Source organism: Ischnura elegans, chromosome X (genome assembly GCF_921293095.1).
Source record: "Ischnura elegans chromosome X, ioIscEleg1.1, whole genome shotgun sequence".
NCBI lineage: Eukaryota > Metazoa > Arthropoda > Insecta > Odonata > Coenagrionidae > Ischnura > Ischnura elegans.
The window spans coordinates 86,201,428-86,220,847 of record NC_060259.1 but is presented as its reverse complement, the minus strand read 5'-3'; the positions used below and the strand labels follow the sequence as shown (position 1 = coordinate 86,220,847).

Genomic DNA, 19,420 nt, shown 5'->3' with positions numbered 1-19,420 from the left:
GAGCTACCTTTACTTTTATCGCAATTAAAAAATATGGTATTTGGAGGAGGCGACCGACAGCTGAGGTCATTTTCGTCGTAGGATAGGGTAAGGGAAAGAACGGTGCATCGGACGGACGGTCGAGTCGCATCAAATTTTAAGAAAGCTTTTTTTTTAAACTGAATATATACATGTACAAGACAATGCCACCTTATGATATTAAAAATTTACAATTGTGGTTCTGCTATGTTCGGCGATTCGGGCGGCCCCATATATCCGCCACTAGCCACCAACCAGCGGCAATAACCAGAAAAGATGCATCCAGATTCCAGGATTCTAGGGATTACGTGGTTACGATTTTCTCAATTCTGGGATTATATCAAAATTTCATTCACTTATGGAAATGAAGTTTGAAAAAAGAAGTACATATTACATGCTCATTTTGATTCAGTATTTTGAATGACACTTTCACTATTTTAATAAATACTGATAAATAATGACATTAAAATTCTTATAAAGCAACAAGATGCTCAATTTATGAAAGAGGGTTGGCAAAAAATTAACTGATGATGCTAATGAAGCATTGAAATCCTAGTCACGAATTAGTTTCACTGTATTTGCTTTATATTTTTTATCTTTGTTATGACAATTGTAAAAGTAAAACAAAGTTTCTTAGGAAATTTGCTTTATTGAACAGTAAAAAATAAGTTTATTCTGGGAAGTAAGAGAATGGAGCTCCACAAAATAGCTTTGGCAATTACTCTTAAATCGAAAGGAATAGGAGGCATTTAAATGTCAAGCATAAAAACTAGAAATGAATATCCAAATTGGACTGTTGCAATTTTTTAAAATATGCTCTTAAAAAAAGTGTGCTCAAGGTCTCGTCACTTATTCTTGCTCTGTCTTTGCTGCAAATCATACCCGCTGAAAAAGGCCCTTCTGACTCCACACTGGTTAACTGCAAATAAATAACACAGGCCAGCAAAAAATTTTGTTTGGAAACTTTTTTATTTTAATAGCTGATCTTTATAGATTTTTATGTGCCGAATCCAAACCTGGCCTTAATTTTTTTTTGTATCACCCATAGTTTCCAAGCAATATGTATTTTTATATTTAATCTAATTCCCCTATAAGGTATATTGGGAAATCAATGAAACACTGTGTTACATCATAAAATTGTTTGTATTTACTGTTCACTACATCGTGATAAATTTGTTTGTATTTACTGTTCACTACATCGTGATAAAATTGTTTGTATTTACTAAAGCGTGATAATACAGGGTTCACTTATCAACTGGAATTGGTCTACATTTTCTTTCCCTTTTTTCCTTGAAGCTTCTTGTGTAGCTTTTTCTGCGATGAAGCGCTTGCTGAACTTCTTGGTGAAGTACCAACAGTAATCCCTAATTATCTTCGTTCATTAGACCTACTTTTTCAATTTTATTATAACTATAAAAAAGCTGTTAAATTCTAAAAAATGCTGCTTGAGTTCATAAATTTAACTGTAAAATGTGAATAAATGGTGGGTGATACAACTTTAAAACCATCATATTTTTATTCAGCAACTTAAAAAACATAAGAATAAGGTATTTTCAGTAAAAAAGTTTTTTTATTGTTGGCCTGTGTAATCTATAGAGCTTTTCATCTCTGCCCACTCTGGAGGTACTCTGGCTCTTGAAAAATGTATCAATCTCGGTCATTTCAACTGCAGCTAGGAAGTTGTTGTTGGGGAGGATTCAAAACACCAGGAAATGACCCAATCAAGTTCCTGCGTTCGCTCATCTGAAGCTAATGAAAGGCTACCTAAAATTTGTGGAAAAGACTGAGAGGAAGACTGTGTAAAGGAAGAAGACAAGGACGCCTTAAAAATAGACGGTTGGTCAAGTGCAGTGCGGCCATTACAAGATGGGAATTCATTCGTAATACACATTACAGGGGCATGACGACGAGATTATTTTACTTTCCTGACTTCGATTTCTTCGTCAGATGAACACATCATTGCGCAGGTCCATTTGAGCTTTACAACGTCGATGAACGAAGGATAACAGGGCTATGCGTTTTCAAACGCTTCGTAGCGCTGCAGCTGTGTAAATAAACGCCTTTTGAATTTTAAATAGCATGCATAAATTCCTGATTATCATTACTGAAAACGCGTTGGCGCGGCAGAAATGAAGGACCTCGTGAAATTTCTTCCTCAATAAATTTGCAATAAATTTCGTCAGATTGTGTTCACGCATACTTCGATCTACTGTGGATGATGCCTGCGAGCAGCTTCACTGGGTCCGCGGGGAGCGGGTTGGCAGAGTAAGGGTGAGGCGGGGTGAGGGAGAGTAGGGGAGGGCACCACGTGACCTCCCCTCCCCTCCCACCCACTTCTCCAACCTCGGTGCCTTCTCCGACGCTCGATGATGCCGCTAGCTGCACTGGGACCAGCTCGAACGGAGGCAGTAGTCGGGTGAGAGAAACGTACGCACGGAGTTATCGCTAGAGAGCACAAGATGAAGTTGGAGTACGTCGTTTGTATCAGCGTCCTCGGACTGTCCATGCTGGCTCACCAAGGTATTCACAGTTTTTACTGGCCGCGTCGGGCATTTCGAGGAATTTGAACGTTTGTGGACGGTTATTATTGCTTCTCCTCGCACAAGTGGATCGAATCCAGCGAAGCGGGATCAGACGCTCAATTACGCTCTGCAAGGACGTTGCCGATTCCAAAAGTTTCATTCTTCCAACCGAGGGCGTTGTCAGGGAATTTGGCTGGGGGGGACCTCCCACCCTCAGGAGGGTCTGGAGGTAACCCTACATTTAGAGGGGGTGCTTCTCCCTCGGATTTTTTTTTTAATTTAACCTCAATAGAACTTGAAGCCTGATGTGCGATGATATTTTTATAATATTGAAAGGAGTTTCCAGCGGTGTGTGGAGTGTAGCTTCCCCGATTTGTTAAATTTTTGTGGGGGAGCCGCGAGCCTTTCGTCGGGTCGCCTTACCCCCCTCCAGCCTGGTTCCTCCTAGTTACAACGGATTTATATTGTTGCGAATCATCTCTGGTGTTGAACCTTCGTGGAGACACTCCGTCACGAATTATGCTGTCTAAACCTGGGATAGTGTTTTCTTAGTTTCGCAGATTTTATTGGACTCATGTTACTATTACTAGTGCATGTTACTATTAGTACTTTATTAGGTTTTTGTGGTACTTTAATTTTGTGGTAATTTGGCTTTGGTGTAGTCCTTAAAAATTCTGTGGAATTAAAAAAAAATAATCTAGAGAATAATATTGTCATTTACTGTGGCGGAGGGAAAATTATTAAATGGTAAAGGTGACTCCAAATTTTTTCTTTAATCCTTTACCGTTGAACAATGGGGTCGGATTGCAATTATTCAATGAGGTGAGAATTTGTGCTCGCAACCTAAATTCTCGTTAGAGGAGGAATAAATGGTATTGTAAATCAAACTGGATATTAATTTTTTGACCAGTTATATCTCCCGCATTCCTCCTCGTTTTTTGGTGAATAGTTACGTCCATTGGCGTCGAACCTGTGGGGGACGCGTCCCCCCCAATATTAGACACGCAGGATATGTCCCCCGGGAAATTTAATGATGTTATTATGAATTTGTGTAATGGGGGAAAAATGCTTAAAAATCACAATTTCCATGATTTGTTTTTTTGTATTTCCGAGGGGGCGGGGGGAGCGGACCCCCTCCTTCTGGGAATTCCATACCCCCCAAGGCCATCGGGATGCCCATCTCCCAAAACTTTTTAATCGACGTCAATGGACTTAAGGCTATGGTGTATACAGTCTGGATATAAGTATGTAGTTACGGGTAGCTTTTGCTGAGTTCTATGGGCTGGAACTAGAAATTTTGTCGGGGGGGCAAAGATCAGTTTGCCGCCACCCCTCCCTTGGCCCCCCACCCTCCATCCCTCCCCCCCACCACCCAAATATATGACCTCCGTAAGCTATTTTTTGATTTGTGTTAGTTGGAATTACTTGCTTGCTACTAGGAAGTTTTATTAATGTTATTGTTTAATAGTTTATAAATTAATTATTATTGATAATTAACATAATTAGAAAATTTTGCTAACTTTTTGAAATAAACTTTTCAAATTTTTCTGTTCCCCCAGAAATCTGCCGCCCAAGTTGCGGGCCTTGCTATGGTATCAAATTATATATGTCAAGTCACCAGATACAATCTTAAAAGCTTCCTTTCATGAAGTCCTAGGACGAAAATGCTTCAGAATAATCCAAATTAGGAGCCAAATACTCCAGCTGCTGTAGATATTTGAGGGCATCTGCGGGGGAGTCCATTCATCTGGCCTACTGGCTCCCGTACATTGGGTGCGTTCGAGTTCCAACACTTCCCCATTTGCCTATATATGGAGTCGCTTGTCCCATCGCCGCATTTTGGATATGCAATGGAAATCTCGTGGGATAGACTAAATAGATAGGTACACAAGAGACTAGATAGATAGGTAGAGATTCTCATATTCCGTTAGCAAACTACCAGCATTTCACTTTGATTTCCCTATTTCCATTTGTCCGCATGACATTTTGATTGTTGGGGTCGTAGACCACGCGTCTGCTTGAGACCATACTCTGACGGAGGAGCGTCTTCGAGGGAGACGAGAGAACCGCGCATCACCCCTAGGTCTGCGTTTTATGAGCGTTGTGACTGGCTGAAACCAGATCGTTTCCTAGTCGAATTGCTTCATCAGCGCAAAGCGTCCAAACCCCCCACGCGATCGTCTTTTCTATCCGTGATGAACAACAAGATCAATGATACCATTCTTATCTCATTCTATTTGCAATACCAAGGGCGGTCTGGGATGATTAGGGCCCTCGGGATCAAGATGAGTCCCTCCTTCCCGGGAGATTCGGGATCCCCCTCGGAAAATTTTAAGAAATCACATGCCCGGAGATATATTTTGACACAATTCTAACTCTGAAAAACTTGATATAAGTCAATAAAAATATCAATTTCGTTATAAAAAGTTGTATGATAAGCGAGAATTTCATTATTTAAGGAATTTAAACATGTATTATGGTGCCATTATCTTTTTAGTCAATATTTTTCCTTGAAACCTTTTCGAATAACCCGTACAAAAAGCATCCGGTTCTCGTTTATCTTCTGACAACCTTATTTTTTTATTTTTCATACGATCTTTTCACACTGAGCATGTTGTAAATAAAGCAACTAATGAAAACGTAGAATTTTGTGATAGCAAAAAATCTTTGGTTCGAGTCTTTCTGTATTACAACTTTCATGTATGCTTCACGATAGACGTGAACGTCGTGGAGGTCCCCTAATCTCGGGGCCCTTGGCGATTGCCGACCTGGCCAGACCGCCCCTGTGTAATACCCATTCATTAAAGTATTTAAAACGTTTACAACATCTTTCCAGCCGGGTAAGCTCATGCTATTTGCCCTATAACGATTTAGGTATGCTGCCATGTGCTAATTCAGGTTCTATTTATAGGTGCCTTTCATCTCATTTGTCCTCTATTTTGGTGTAAGAGGTGTGTGGAAATAAATTATAACTCGACAAGGGATTTATGCGAAGATAATGCGCCAGTTATGCGCTCTGAAATAGGTACTAGAATTTTTCTGATGCCATGGCGCGTATTTTCCGCGGTGAATGAGTTTCCGCAGCCAGTCAGCGCTTTTCTACCAAGTCTGTTCCCGCGGCAGACGCGAGCAAGTGCGAGTATTGCCTCGGTCCTCTTGACCTGAAACCGGGTCAGTTTGGCATGCTCTCACTATCCACTTAGGCGCCTTCCCATGTCATTTCAAATGGTCCGATAACCCGAAGGAAGGCTTATAGGGCAAAGGTTCTCGGTGATTGTTGCTCTTTAAGTATTTTTTTGCATATGTAATTATACCGTGGGAATGGTTCCGTCCTCGGTAATATGCGTTAATGTTCAGGAGGTATAAAGTAAATTTTCTAGTTGCATAAATATTATTTGTTGTACATGTTTTTTCGGTGAATAGCATCCGAAATTTCGTACTTCTTCTCTTTGATTCAAGGGAAAGTTCCTTCATTTTTAGCAGAAAAATGATGAGTTCAAAAATAAATATTCGTGCGTTTAAGTATCATTATCCATTGACGGTATTTTGCAGAAATCCGCCACCTTCCGCTGCCCCTATTGTATAGGAAGAAGCTACATAACATGCGTTGCTCTAAACATCGGCGATAGAAAACATGGTGCAAAAATTCTCGAAAATGCTCCCTATATTACATCTCTTTGCTATCTGTTCATCTCCATAGACTTCTAGCTACATATTTTCTTCCAGAAATTTCTGCAAGATTGAATGAAAATTTTGGCGAGAAATGCCATTCTTTAATCATCTTTTGCGAGCTTTATGGTGTTCACTCATGAGCTCACTGATGAGGTATCAGATCATACCTTCATTAAGTGCAACCTGGCTATGAGAAATTGAATCCATTTGTGTTCACAGAAGTATTTATTTTCAGGTAGGAAAGAAAAATAGAGCTGTACCTCAAATCCATCCAACGTGCTGATTTTTAAAATATTACTTCCTTTTTTCATATTGCAATAGGAATTATGGTTATAATAATTGCCAATCCAGATATTGCTTTTTGGATTTCAATCAATACTGTTTCCAATCATTCAGAGTTTTTTTGCAACTAGAATATGCATTTTGGTGAATTTCACCTAATCTCAAAGTGTCTCTAAATGGTTATCCCTGTATTTTTCTTACTACCAGTGTGTATGCCTGTAGCATTACTTACCTTCCTGTGTTCATGTTCTATTCTTCTGGTGATGATATGTGAGCTGACCCAGTTCAATCAATGGATCATTCCTGTGGGCATTACCTTTAGACTTATTCTGTTGCATAATGCCTTCCAATTGGTAGAGCACCTAAGTTATTAGAATGTGAAAAACTGTATGCATACAGAATACATCTAACAGATGTCATTGTAATGTGGGAAACCCTTATTACAATGGCAAAATGTGTAATGGTCAAGAAAATCATTCAAAGAAATAATGGTGGACAAGCCAGTGCTGTACCTTAACAGAGTGACCCAAAATTCTGTGCGAAGAGCAAATATACTTGGTGTTCCCCACTTGTGTTACCAAGGTGGATCTCCTTCCAAAACTGATTTTGTTAGCTTTAAAGAACACAGAGGAATTTTTGCAAGACATAGAATAGATAAGGCCGTAGCCAGGGGGGATCAAGGGGGATTGATTCCCCTGAAATGAAAAAAAAATTAGATATTACCTACTTTATGCTCGCTTGGTGCTCACACGGCGATCTTATATAGCGGTGCAGTGACATCTAGTAGTGAGTGGTGATAGTACGTAGTATCACTACTCACTACTAAATGTCAATAGATAGCACGCACTACGCCAACTACGCAAACAACGAAACTTTGGGGTCGTGTTTGAATTGAATTAAGGAATAGTCGATAGGCTTAGAGATTCCAAATATTCACAAACTTCTAAAGATCTTCGCAACACTGCCTATTTCCACATGTACTCCTGAGAGGACTTTCTCTCCTCTAAAACGCCTCAAAACTTATTTAAGAAACTCTACAGGCCAAGAAAGACTAAGCGGTTTGGCTTTGATGTCAATCCACCGCAGAATTGACATCGACACCGAGGAGTTAATTTGTTCACTACAAAGAAAGATAGAGCTAAGGTTAATTTTATAGCAATATATTTGTATTTTCCTTTAAGGGTTTATAATAAATGTGTATATTTAACTGTATATTCAGGCTTCTCTTGTTGGAACCACATATGTATCTATAATGCGAAATAAATCACTTAGTAATGTTCCGCAAAAACTTTTATTGTTCGGACCCTGGCTTTTGAGTGGTACATATACACTTAGGTAATGACTATATACTAGATGAAACCCAGGGTCGGAACAATAAAAGATTTTGTGGAAAATTACTGATGATTTATTTCACACCATAATGATAATACGGTCATTCACTCAGACCCAAAATCACAATTCTTTGAAAGAATTTGGTAGATGGAAGAGAAAGAAAAGTTGTAATGGAAATAAATTCATCTTCCAACAATCATTTGCTCGAAAGGGTTAAAGAAAATAACATGGAAGGTTGCCTCTTAATTTTCATGAGTTGGAGACATCATTAGTGTTCTGGTTCATTTAATGACTCAGGTAGAACCTCTGATTAGAGAATGGAATTGCTCACAAAGTATAAACAACAAATAACCACTCACTGCCATGCCCAAGGTGGATGAGTAGGAGGGAAGCATAGATGTACTTGGCAGAGGAGCTGATGATGTCATAAGCACTTAGATGTGTTAATGACATCATCAACTTCTCTGCAAAAGGGTTAAGGCAGTTAATTTTTCATTGGCAATAACTCAAGAATAAGGGAATGAATCAAAAAATAGAAAATTCTGGTCTATTTATTTTTCAATCTCTATTACATCGACAGTAAAGTAATATTGGTGAACATTGTCATCTCTCGAATTGTCATGTAGTGTGTGCTCTTGGGGGTGACTCTCTAAGGTGCATGACTCTGTCTAGCGCACCATTATTTCTGCCTTTACACTGGAGGATTGCTCCTTTATGATATACAGCTGGTTTGTTCCCGTTTGTGGAAAATATTGAGGTGATAACTCTTTTAAGGGAGTATTATGATACATTTACATCTACCTTATGAAACAGTCGCCAATCTAGTGTCGGAGACTTTCAGGTGCAGCTGCGTGTTATGCTTTATCAAGTGAGCTTTCACGCTCATTGCAGGCATTTCGGTTGTTCACTATATTAATGATAACCAACTTCAAGTTTTTTACTCATGGCCTGATGATGCAACCTGAAATGACCACAAAAGCTTGCTTGACAATGTGTGATATGCAGCTGGACCCAAAAGCCTCTGATACTAATGATACTTGCTGCAATAGCCTACATTTCAAGTCACCAATCTACTTCATCCATCTATGATTATGAGCAAGGTTTGGTCCAAGAGCATGTGACCCTCCGACCTTTTCTCCTTGCACAAGTAACCTTAGCTGTGGGTTGCCTTCTCCAAATACCATGCCTAAGTCATTATATATGTTTTTCAGGTTCAGCCATTGTATGTTATGAGTGCAACAGCCACAAAGATCCAAGGTGTGCGGAGGAAGTATTACCAGATGAACTTCTGAAGAATTGCAGCGAAAATGTCAAGGGCTCCCAGTATATTCTGTGTCGCAAAATTGTTCAGACAATTGACTTTGTTGTTAATGAAAGTAAGTAATTTCAGCAATAATTTGGATCTGCTTGAAAGATAGTAGTCATTGCAAAAATAATGGTCACAGTGGACCTTCTTTAAGCGTCTGCCTACCTAGAGAGCTATAGCCTTCAATTTGACTCCAGTGACAAATCGTGAGAATATATTTTCATTCTTAAATAATATTATTGAACTATTTTAAGGAAGGCTGTAGATGTTTTTTCATATATATTGACCATTTCATTTGAGAAAAATTATTTTATGTATATATTAATGTATGCATAGCCAGACTTTGAGGGGCACAGGCCCATACACTTAAGATAGACAAATTTTTTAATATGGTTATCATTCTTTCACTTTTGGTATTACAAAGCCTCAATCATTAAATTACATATTAATAACGTTCATATTAAAATGAAAAGAATATTTTGTTCAGTTATTATAGTACATATCTTGTTTTTGATCTCAAGTATGAGAAGACCGTTTGCCTATTAGACCATTGTGCCCCCCAGAAAAAAATTCTGGATCCACCCCTGATAGCATGTATTGAATAAAGGTTGTCCACCTGCATTAATGATGAACTAATAGGGTCTTAGAATTGGTGATGTGGTCAAAATTATTGTAGGAATGTTTAATCACTTCAAAATAAATACCACCTGATAATTTTGCAAGAAATCTGTGCTACAGATGCTCATTTAAAAAGTTTTGCAAGTTTTTGCTGTCATTTAGCCGGTATTTGTTGCTTATATTAAAAAAATACCATTTGTGAAATTTAGTGATACCCAAAGTGAAGAGGAAAATTATTGTTAAGCAATAGTGCAATATATATTTTTAAATGTATGGTAAATTAAATATTGCCATATGTCAGAAATGGGCTGTCTGACTTTTGAAAAGTGTGACATAATTAGATGTTTTTGTGTTGTTTCAATGTCGAAAGTTAAAAGAACACACACCTCCATAGGCAGGTTATTGTAGTTCTTATATTTGAAGATTCTGAAGTTATTATAAATTGGTGACTTCGTTGTATCAGGGTTTGTTATACATAGGTGATATGTGGGTTGCATCGTGGCAGGATGAGAAATGATTTCAGGGAAATGAAAGACATGACTGGCACATGAAGCACCTGTTACAGATTTCAGTTGGCACAGTTTTTGAGAGATTGTAAAATCTGTCTGCAATATTATGGAGAACTTGTTTCATGATAGTGCAATAGATGTTACTTCACATTTTGAGTCTTTCACTTTAGCTTCTGATTCAGAGTCTTGACCTTAACGTTTAACTTAACCAAACATCTAGAACCATGAACCTCAGAACAATTGCCATGGGAACTAAGAAACCTGGAGAGCGTAGTGGTCTGGGCAGTGGCTCGGAAAGCGACAGGTCCATGGTTTGATTCCCAGTCCAGGGGGATTTTTTTCATGGCATTTCATGTATCTTTAACTTAAGGTCAAACATTTCATTACGAAGATACAGGCATGGTCACTTGGAGAAATTCCATCCTATTGCAAAGGAATGCCCAAAAGGCTCTTCCATTTTGAAAAAACTCCTCAAAAAGTTGAGTGTTCAATACAATTGACCTGCTAGTCCTTCCTGGGAATCTAGTAAAGTAAACTTGTCAGTGACAAACATTTCAGGGGAATATAATGCTTTCAATTCATTTTAGACCATTTTGAAAATCATTTATTGCTTTTAAATATCTTCCCTGTCAATGATACAGAATGATAATTATGTAACAATGAATTTGTAAGATTTTTCCTGACTTCATATACTGCGAGTGCCTCTTTTGCATAATCTAATTCCTACATGGGAGCAGAATTAAGGACACTTCAAATTTTTACCATCAGAATTATTATGTATTTCATTTGCTCCTTGTTATGTCTATGATTATATTTCCAATAAGTGTAACCTACTTTTTTGAAGAAATAAGCAAGATTTATAGGAAGTTCATGGCAAAATTTTAGGGAAAAAGAAAAGCAATGTATTGGTTTAAAAAAATATAAAAAACTTCCATTTTACTCTTGGATAATACCTACACATATTTTGCAACAGATTTTGCTTCAGACGATGGTTTGCTATAACTTGTTTCAGATTCAAAAATGTAAACGCAAAAGTATTTAATGGCAACTTATCATCTTAACTTTGATTAGCTGCATACAGCTCCTATTCTTAACATTTGTCCTGATGTACTTCATTGTCTTTTTTGTGGTTTTTTAGCTTATTTTTTTATTTCTTCTGTGCTGCACTTTGGCTAAACCATTAGGAATATGTTGATCAGGCATCTATTGCTATTCAATGAATGTTAATAAATGCTACAATTGCTCCAGCATGTTGAATTATCTTGTCGGTGTAGAATTTCAAAAGTTAAAGGGCAAAAAGCAAGGAATATGAGGAGTCTTTTCTTCTACTAACTGGCATTCATCTCCAAATGGACTACTAGCTGGTATTGAGCCAAGATATTCTGCAAATTTTTCTTTCTTAAATGGAAGGTTACTCTCCAGAATTTTGGTTTTAAAGCTTTTTATAGAAAACAGGGTCGTTGGTGGATTTTGGTGGTTGTATTTTACGAGGGAGCAACGCTTTAAGTTGTAATTTGCACTGAGAAAAATTATATTGTTTCCCATGAAGTAAATGGAGAAAATTTTGCCGTACTATGTCTAAACATGCTGCGGACCATGGAATGTTTTGCATTGTTGTTATGAATTCTTAATTATCTGAAGGCTGGTGCATTTGAACACCTTTTGTTCTATCTGCCATTTACTATAATCCTGTTCCTTCTGTCATTCCTTTTGTTTTCAAATCATTTCATCTTCTACTCTCTTTTGTACCATCTGTTTGATTCCTAGCATTCAGGCTGGGAGTTTTCAATCGATTTCTTTTCACTATCATTACTCTCAGCCATATCCCACTATTTTTACAAAGTTGAAAGGTTTTTGGTGAGTGGCTATTTGCATTAAGCCCTGGTTTTGAAAGAGGAGGTTCCTTTTCAGGGAGGAAGTTGACTTCAAGACCTTCTGGCTTTTCTTAACTCTTGTTAAATCAGTGAGGGAATGAAGGGTAGAGGTGAATGGTGGCCCTCTCCTATTTTCTGAAGATATTGAAAAGATTGTCTTAAAGGTGGCTCTCCAATGAAAATTTTAATTTCATTAGTTTCGGAAACAAAGTTTAAAAATGATTGCCGAATATCTCAGTCAATGGTCTATGGACATCAGACCTCACATGCATTAATAGTGACCTGTGAACATAATGGACCACCCAACCCCCTAAACAACGATAATATAATGTCTTCCAATTGTATTCATCCTATCATTTTAAAAAATTTTTCTTGTGGAAAATAGTTAACATAAATGTAATATGGAACATCATCAAATAAGTACTGCAGGGATTATAATTTTTCAGTAGAGACAAGAAAAACAAATTTGGTAACTACACTATGAGAAACATGGGTTATTCACCATAAAAAAAACATTTCTGAAAGAAGTTTGGTGAAATTGGAGAGTGGTGTAACCAGTTTCTCTCCTCGTGTGCAGTGGTGCCCATTAGGGTTGAGCGGAAAAAATTTGAGACCTCTAGGTCAATCATTGCACCTTGGTCTATGACCTTCTATGGGGAGAGGGGCTTGAAATCTAAAAATGTGTAATTTTATCGCAGGCAAAGATTTGGTCTGTTTTCTGTAAAACAATGGACAAAATATTTGCCCTGAAATTGTTTACTTACCATATAGTAGTTATATTCTTGACAAAAGACACACACAGAACATGAATTTTGCTCTGATTGTGGCAAGCAGGCAAGGGACATGAGCAGCCTACTGTCCATCTAGTGGGCTGCTACACAATGCTGCATCTATGTTGCCTAGGATCCCCATAAACATACTCTAAATAGTCAATGTATGGCAAAATGGTTGCAGATATGATGAAATGGAGAAAATTTTAATCCACTTGTGCGGAAACCAATTCATGGGGGCATGAATTGGTTATGCCAACAGATTGCAGTCACCTTGGGAATTGGTTTGGCTTTGATGTGACTGATGTGAATAGAATGGAGCATATTGGTTTAGAAAAATATTTATCTTGCCATTGATGAGAAAAATTCAAGTAAACACAGATTTTATATCGATTGAGAGGTGCTAGAGATTCAGAGGCAACATGCTAGGCTTGGATTGCAAGGGTACAAGATAACTTGCAGATAACAGAAAGAATAATATCTTAACACAACATTGTATATCCAAATCTAATAGAAACAATAAAATGTGAGAGAGACTTCATTAATCTCATAGATATCATTATTCAATTTTCCTTACGATATGATCTTACTATAATTGCTAGATCGGACTTTAGCTGTGAAATCTTGCACAAAATGCACCTCCACTTCTTTGTATTCCCCTACACGCCGATTACTGTAGTCCTAAAATCTTCCACCACATGCCAAATGAAGTAGCTTGAGGATATATTTATGAAGATGTATAGCATCAAAGAAAGTGAAAATTCGTTTATGGTACATGTTTGTGGTTGCCATTCCTGGAGTAAGTGTAGTTGTAATTAAAGGAATTTAAGTGACCCACTTCTCTTCATGATACATAGTTTTGTGTAATTACCTTCTTGATGTTTTGTAAAAACTTTGTCTCCAATTTTTTTTTCACAGATCCCCCTGATAGCCGGACCATAAGATCTTGCGGATCAAACAACGCTTCATACTCCGATTCTTGCTACTCCAGAGGTGGTTTTGGGGGGCGACAGGAAGTGTGCACTTGTATGACTGACAAGTGTAATCATGCATCACCCCTCTATGTGGGGTCTTCATTAATTATACCTCCTATTCTGTTGATTTTTGCCAATTTATTTTGAATTGGATTGAAGAGTTAAGTTGTGATGCTGCTAGGGGTTGAATGAAGTTTCATTTCATTATTGTCATATTTCGTTCTGGTCAATATTCTCTATTCATTCCAATATATGTTCCTGTTTGTTCTTTTTATAGTCAAGAGTTCAGTTATCTTTTCTGCCAGATATTTTTATTACTAAACACCCTGAAAATGTCTTAAATAAAATTTATAAAGTTCCCTCCTGTATGTATTATTTGAAAACAATTCAACATTGCTGATTTAGAATAACTTCTCCCTTTAATTGGCTCAAGAAAAAACTTCTGATTCTATTTCTATTCCTTGTCTCTTTTTGTACATCTATTTGCTGGTGGTTAGAACCGAGCCACAGAGCTTCTTGCCTGATCCTATGAGCTAAGTCTGGGGGTAGTCATTTCAAAAACTTCCCCACAAAAACATAATTAACCCATTAAGATGTGTGTAGGATATTGAAAGCCCCGAAATGTTTTTAAAATGTTATATTTTATGCAATGAATAATATTCAGGGCCAAATTTTTCAGTACCATCTTTCTCTTGTATGTAGCTATTGAATACTATCACGAGTTGACTTCCCTTTTCTTAAACCAAATTGATCCTTGCCCGAATACTCGTTTACCCTCGCCTCCATTCGCCTGTTCAATATCCTCAGTACCACTTTCACCGCGTGCGACATACGGCTTACAGTCCTATAATCTCCGCATTCCACAGCTTTCTTCTTTTTCGGTCGCGGAATTAGAGCCATCTTCACGAAATCCTCCGACCAATATCTCTCCTAATAGATCCTGCCTACTATTTCGCTGAATAACCTTACTGCTGATTATTCCCTGGGCCGGATTTACCCAAAGTTACACAATAGGCACCTCTCCATTGCGCGCCCCTCCTCTCTTGAACCCCACCCCTCCTCGATTTTTATGATAAAGCATAGCCACTCACATGAGGTAACAGAAGGTGCCCCTTGGCCCGTGACGCCCCTAAGCACGTGCCTATTTTGCCTTTCGGTAAATCCGGCCCTGATTATTCACAAATAATTTCATTATTCCCTAATCAAATCGAGATGTAATAACTATCATTGCAAAGAAGAATACTTTTTTCAGCTGTAATGAGTGCCGTAGAATATATATCGCTATTAAAACTAGAAAAAAATAAATACCTTAGCAGTCAGTTTTTCCCTTGCCTTTTCAATTGCCAAGTAATTCGAAAAAATCGATTTAGGATCTATTTATATTCCTTCAAATTAGATTGGCATCAGGATTTCCCTGATGAATACGATCACGTAAGCCATCAAAACGTTGTCACACGGTTTTCACTCAGCTACTCTTTGTGAAGAGCCCTTACCCCAAGACTTTTTAATTTTTACACGAGAGTGATTTGGAACGGCAGCATTGTTCATGTAATAATTCATGAAATGCAGGCCCTTCTTTCAGCAGGAAAACGATGAAGCATTCTCATTCACGGCGTAAATTTTGGTAAGGCTAACAAAATAACGATCTCCGGCTTCTTGAATGCGCTCTGAGATTATTACGTAAACATATCCTTTTCATAAACTATGTCATACCGGCAGGTGGTTCCAGCACCACTCTGGACCACTGGCGTAATTTTACTTATATTTTCACCTGAGAAGCCCGTTTATGATATGGTTTTCAGATAATTGTTTGGGTCGCGCAGGCTCACAGTGTGAATCATGAGGCATATGAGGTTATGAGTCTAAGGCAAGCTTCTCTTTATGAAATAATCTTATTTTGGAGCCAATAATTTACCCAGGAAACGGCGAAGGCTGTTCTCAACCTGAAAAGACAGAATCACAAGCATTGAACCTCACGTATCGCGTAGACCTCTACCAGTAGTGGATACAGAAAAAAACTCAAGGGTGGGCGCAAAATATATCTTGAGTTGTCTTTACTTTTATCGTAATAAAAAAATGGTCAAGCCACAGGCAGAGAATAAGAAAATTTTCATTAAAGTGATTATACGCATGTAAAATATAATGCCATCTTATGATATAAAAAAGTTACAGTTGTGGTTTTGCAATGTTCGGCAATACAGGCGGACCCGCCTTTCGGGTCCGCCCGGGCGCACCCCCGGTTTTTCCGCCACTGACCTCTGCTCTCCGGACCGCACGGAGCCTGGGTCCGGCATTATTACCCCGCGCTGCCGTCGCGGGGTAGCGGTGCAGTAGCCATTTTCTCCATCGAATGCAGCCCCTGCGTTGGCAAATCCTCTCGAATAGGGCGCATAGCCCAAGGGAGGTAGCCCATGCACTGAAGGCAGGGTTGGCAATTGAAACGAAACGGTATAGTAAATTCAACATAATACACGGAATGCGTTCGGTGTGAACGCACCTTAACTCACCGAATTCCCACTCCGAAAACCTGAACCTAATCTACGATGTGATTCCTCAATGCCAGTGTCTACCCGTAGATTGCCATAATTCTAATTATAATCCACTTATGGTTACGTGATCAACCAATCGCAACAATCAACTCAAAACGATAAACAACTCCAGTTCTATCTTGTATTTGTAGTACCATGACTCTTGCATGCGATTGGCTACTATGCATTCACCGCTTTCCTGTTTGTGGTCAAAATATGAATGCCCCATGCATCAAGTGGCGATAGGCCGAACCTCTATTTTATTCAACCATACTTCGTACTCGGTGTGCGGGTCAGGTTTTTTTCCAGCTCAAGCCAATTTTTTGCAATTGTAAAATGCAAACATTTTCTTTAGCTGCTTTATTTACAACGCATTCGGTGTAAAAAGATTATATAAAAAGTAACTAAAATATGGTTGACAGAAGAGGAAGCTTTTTTGAAAGGGTTAGTCGAAAATTCTATTAGAGGCTTTTAGATTTCAGTGCAGGTTCAAGGAGCAAAAGCACTAAATAGATTATAGATCCATCACACATACTTAAATTTTATAAACGGTGAAACTCACTTTTCATAGTATCTCTTCTTACGAAATTGCTTTTTTTATCTACTTCAATGAAGTTTTTAAGAGCCAGAATAGCGTCAAAATCCATTTCCGGGCATGCAATTTCATAAAATTTTTCGGAGGAGGACCCACAAATCCCTTGATAAGGAGGGCCCCCAATCACCCCAGACCGCCCCTGAGTGTAAATGACACATTCACAAATAAAAAGCACTGGACGTGCTTCGCACACACTTTGAATTTGGTGCCAATCAAGGCAATTGAGGCCACAGGTGATCTACCGGAGTTAATCTCTCAAATTAAGCCTCTAAGTCTCCTGGTTTAAGCAGTGCGTTGCAGGAGCGGATATACAACCCCAATTGCAACTGGATATGGGTAAATCAGAAGTGCAAATGCAGCGGCTGAATTCATTGCAACCCGCCGGAATTCCACGTTTTATATGCTGGACCAAATTGTGGAATTGAGTGTCCATGTCAATAATATTGTGATCAAGTTCCCCAGCACCACCTATGCTTACCTGCAGCAACTCAGGTACAATAGAAGATAGAAATAATTGCATTGCTGAGACTAATAGAGTCCACCGCAACCGAAAGTAGTGACATCAAATGTATTATATGCACAAAATCATTCCACTCGTCCATTGCTTGGAGTCGCACGTTGAAGCAGCTAACCCCACCTTTGATGTCAGTATCAATCTCAAGAGAAAACTGCAGGAAGAGATCAAATAAGAGCAAGATCGAGGGGGTAGCCATCTTAACCACAGCCAGCTTACTAGACCCTCGCCTAAAAAAATTCATTTCAAGTGCCCACTTCTATGCTCTCAGGCCATAAAAAATATATCATCCATGATGAGGGAACTTAATTCCTATGAAGCCGTTTCAATCGCTGCCACAAATAATGCAGAAATTAATGCTTTACAAAATGGAAAGTTTGATTTATGGAGCCATCACAAACAGCAGGTGTCAACAAGAATGGATGCATCACTAATGGACAACACTTAAGTCCCTAATGAAATTACTCGGTACTTAGCGTCATCTATTTCTCCATTAGAAAGTGACCTTATCCAGGAATGGCATAAATTAAAACTTACTTATCCCACCTGGCACAAAATCATGGGCGTACCCAGCGAGGGGTAGGGGGGACAGCTGATTCCCCCCACCCCCCTAGAAGCAAAAACCGCAAAAGTCTTTAAGCAAAATCAGTACTGAATCGAAACGAAAGCATTCAACAAATTTTCTTTAAACCCACGAAAAATGATATGTATTAGATAGTATAAGATATGTAACTAAAATAAAAGTATTTTTCAAGGAAATAATCTCATAAACTAATGTCACAACTTGGTTTGCCCCCCCCCCCCCCTAATTATTATCCTGGTTACACCCTTGTATAAAATAGCTTCGAAGTACTTGCAAGTTGAGGCAACGTCCGCGCCAGCAGAACGTTTATTTTCAAAGGCACCGAATATATGACCCAAAAGAGGAACCGTTTGACTGGAAAAAGATTGTCAAAATTAATATTTTATAATGTATCTCGGAATCGCAATGGGGACTTTAGATGCAATGGTTTACAGTGACTAAGAATGTACCCCATTAATAATCTAAATAAGAAAGATCAAATTAAAGGTTCTTTTTTCTCTGAAAGATTCAAGGCTCTAAAAATGGTATGACTTATATCATTAAAGGAGTATAAATGAAATCGTCTTCCACGGTGTAATCACTCCATGGTGTAAGGATATTTTTGATTAAAAATAAAGAACTTCTACATCAAAACAAAGGACATAATTTACCACAATGGTAATTAGCATGAATCCAACACTCATGAATGGGCATAATCAAGGCAATAGGGAACTTGCATACATTTCAAATATAATCAAGAGCACCTAAATCATATAAAAATATATGTTTGCATACCACGGTGAAAGTTTTTTTATTGTTTTATGACGTGGTTTGCGATATATAATGCATCAAAGCTCACGAGAATTTTCAAATAAAAGTGAGAATCGAAAACGCCCGATGATTGGCTGGTAGAAAAGTGACGTCATTATTCAGTACGAGGAGGCACGGCGGCACGGCCATAGTAGAGGTTGCATACAAGCTACGGCGTAGTTATGATTCATTTATTGAAGTGCAGGCGTATCGGAGTTGTTCATTGTGACTTCAGAGCTATTATTTGATCTATTTCTCCTCCATTGAAAGCAATAGATTGCGTAAAGATGAAGGAATATGGTTATTCTTAGGCTGATCCTAGCAAGCTTCCTGTTACTGATTCCATCATGATACCAGGGTATTTTAGTGAAACTGTAGACTTCGTCGGCGCCGAAAGTCGATGCCGAGAAATGGAAAGGTAGTTGATGTGCATCTGAAATGTTTTATAGTTCATAACAAAGTGAGACTTGCGTGTAATATTGGCGAAAGCGTTTACTCATTTTACTCATGTAAAATGTGTATTCTTTTGGCAGT

The 19,420-nt window shown here is 38.4% G+C and overlaps 1 protein-coding gene across 1 annotated transcript; it reads left to right on the top strand.

Annotated features, from left to right (window-relative positions):
* Positions 1-2,389: 2,389 nt before the first annotated feature.
* LOC124170917 lies at positions 2,390-14,237 on the top strand. The gene is made up of 3 exons (XM_046549970.1): positions 2,390-2,538; positions 9,038-9,202; positions 13,822-14,237. The coding sequence occupies exons 1-3, from the start codon at positions 2,478-2,480 to the stop codon at positions 14,022-14,024; spliced, it is 429 nt and encodes a 142-aa protein (XP_046405926.1). The 5' UTR covers positions 2,390-2,477; the 3' UTR covers positions 14,025-14,237.
* Positions 14,238-19,420: the final 5,183 nt, after the last annotated feature.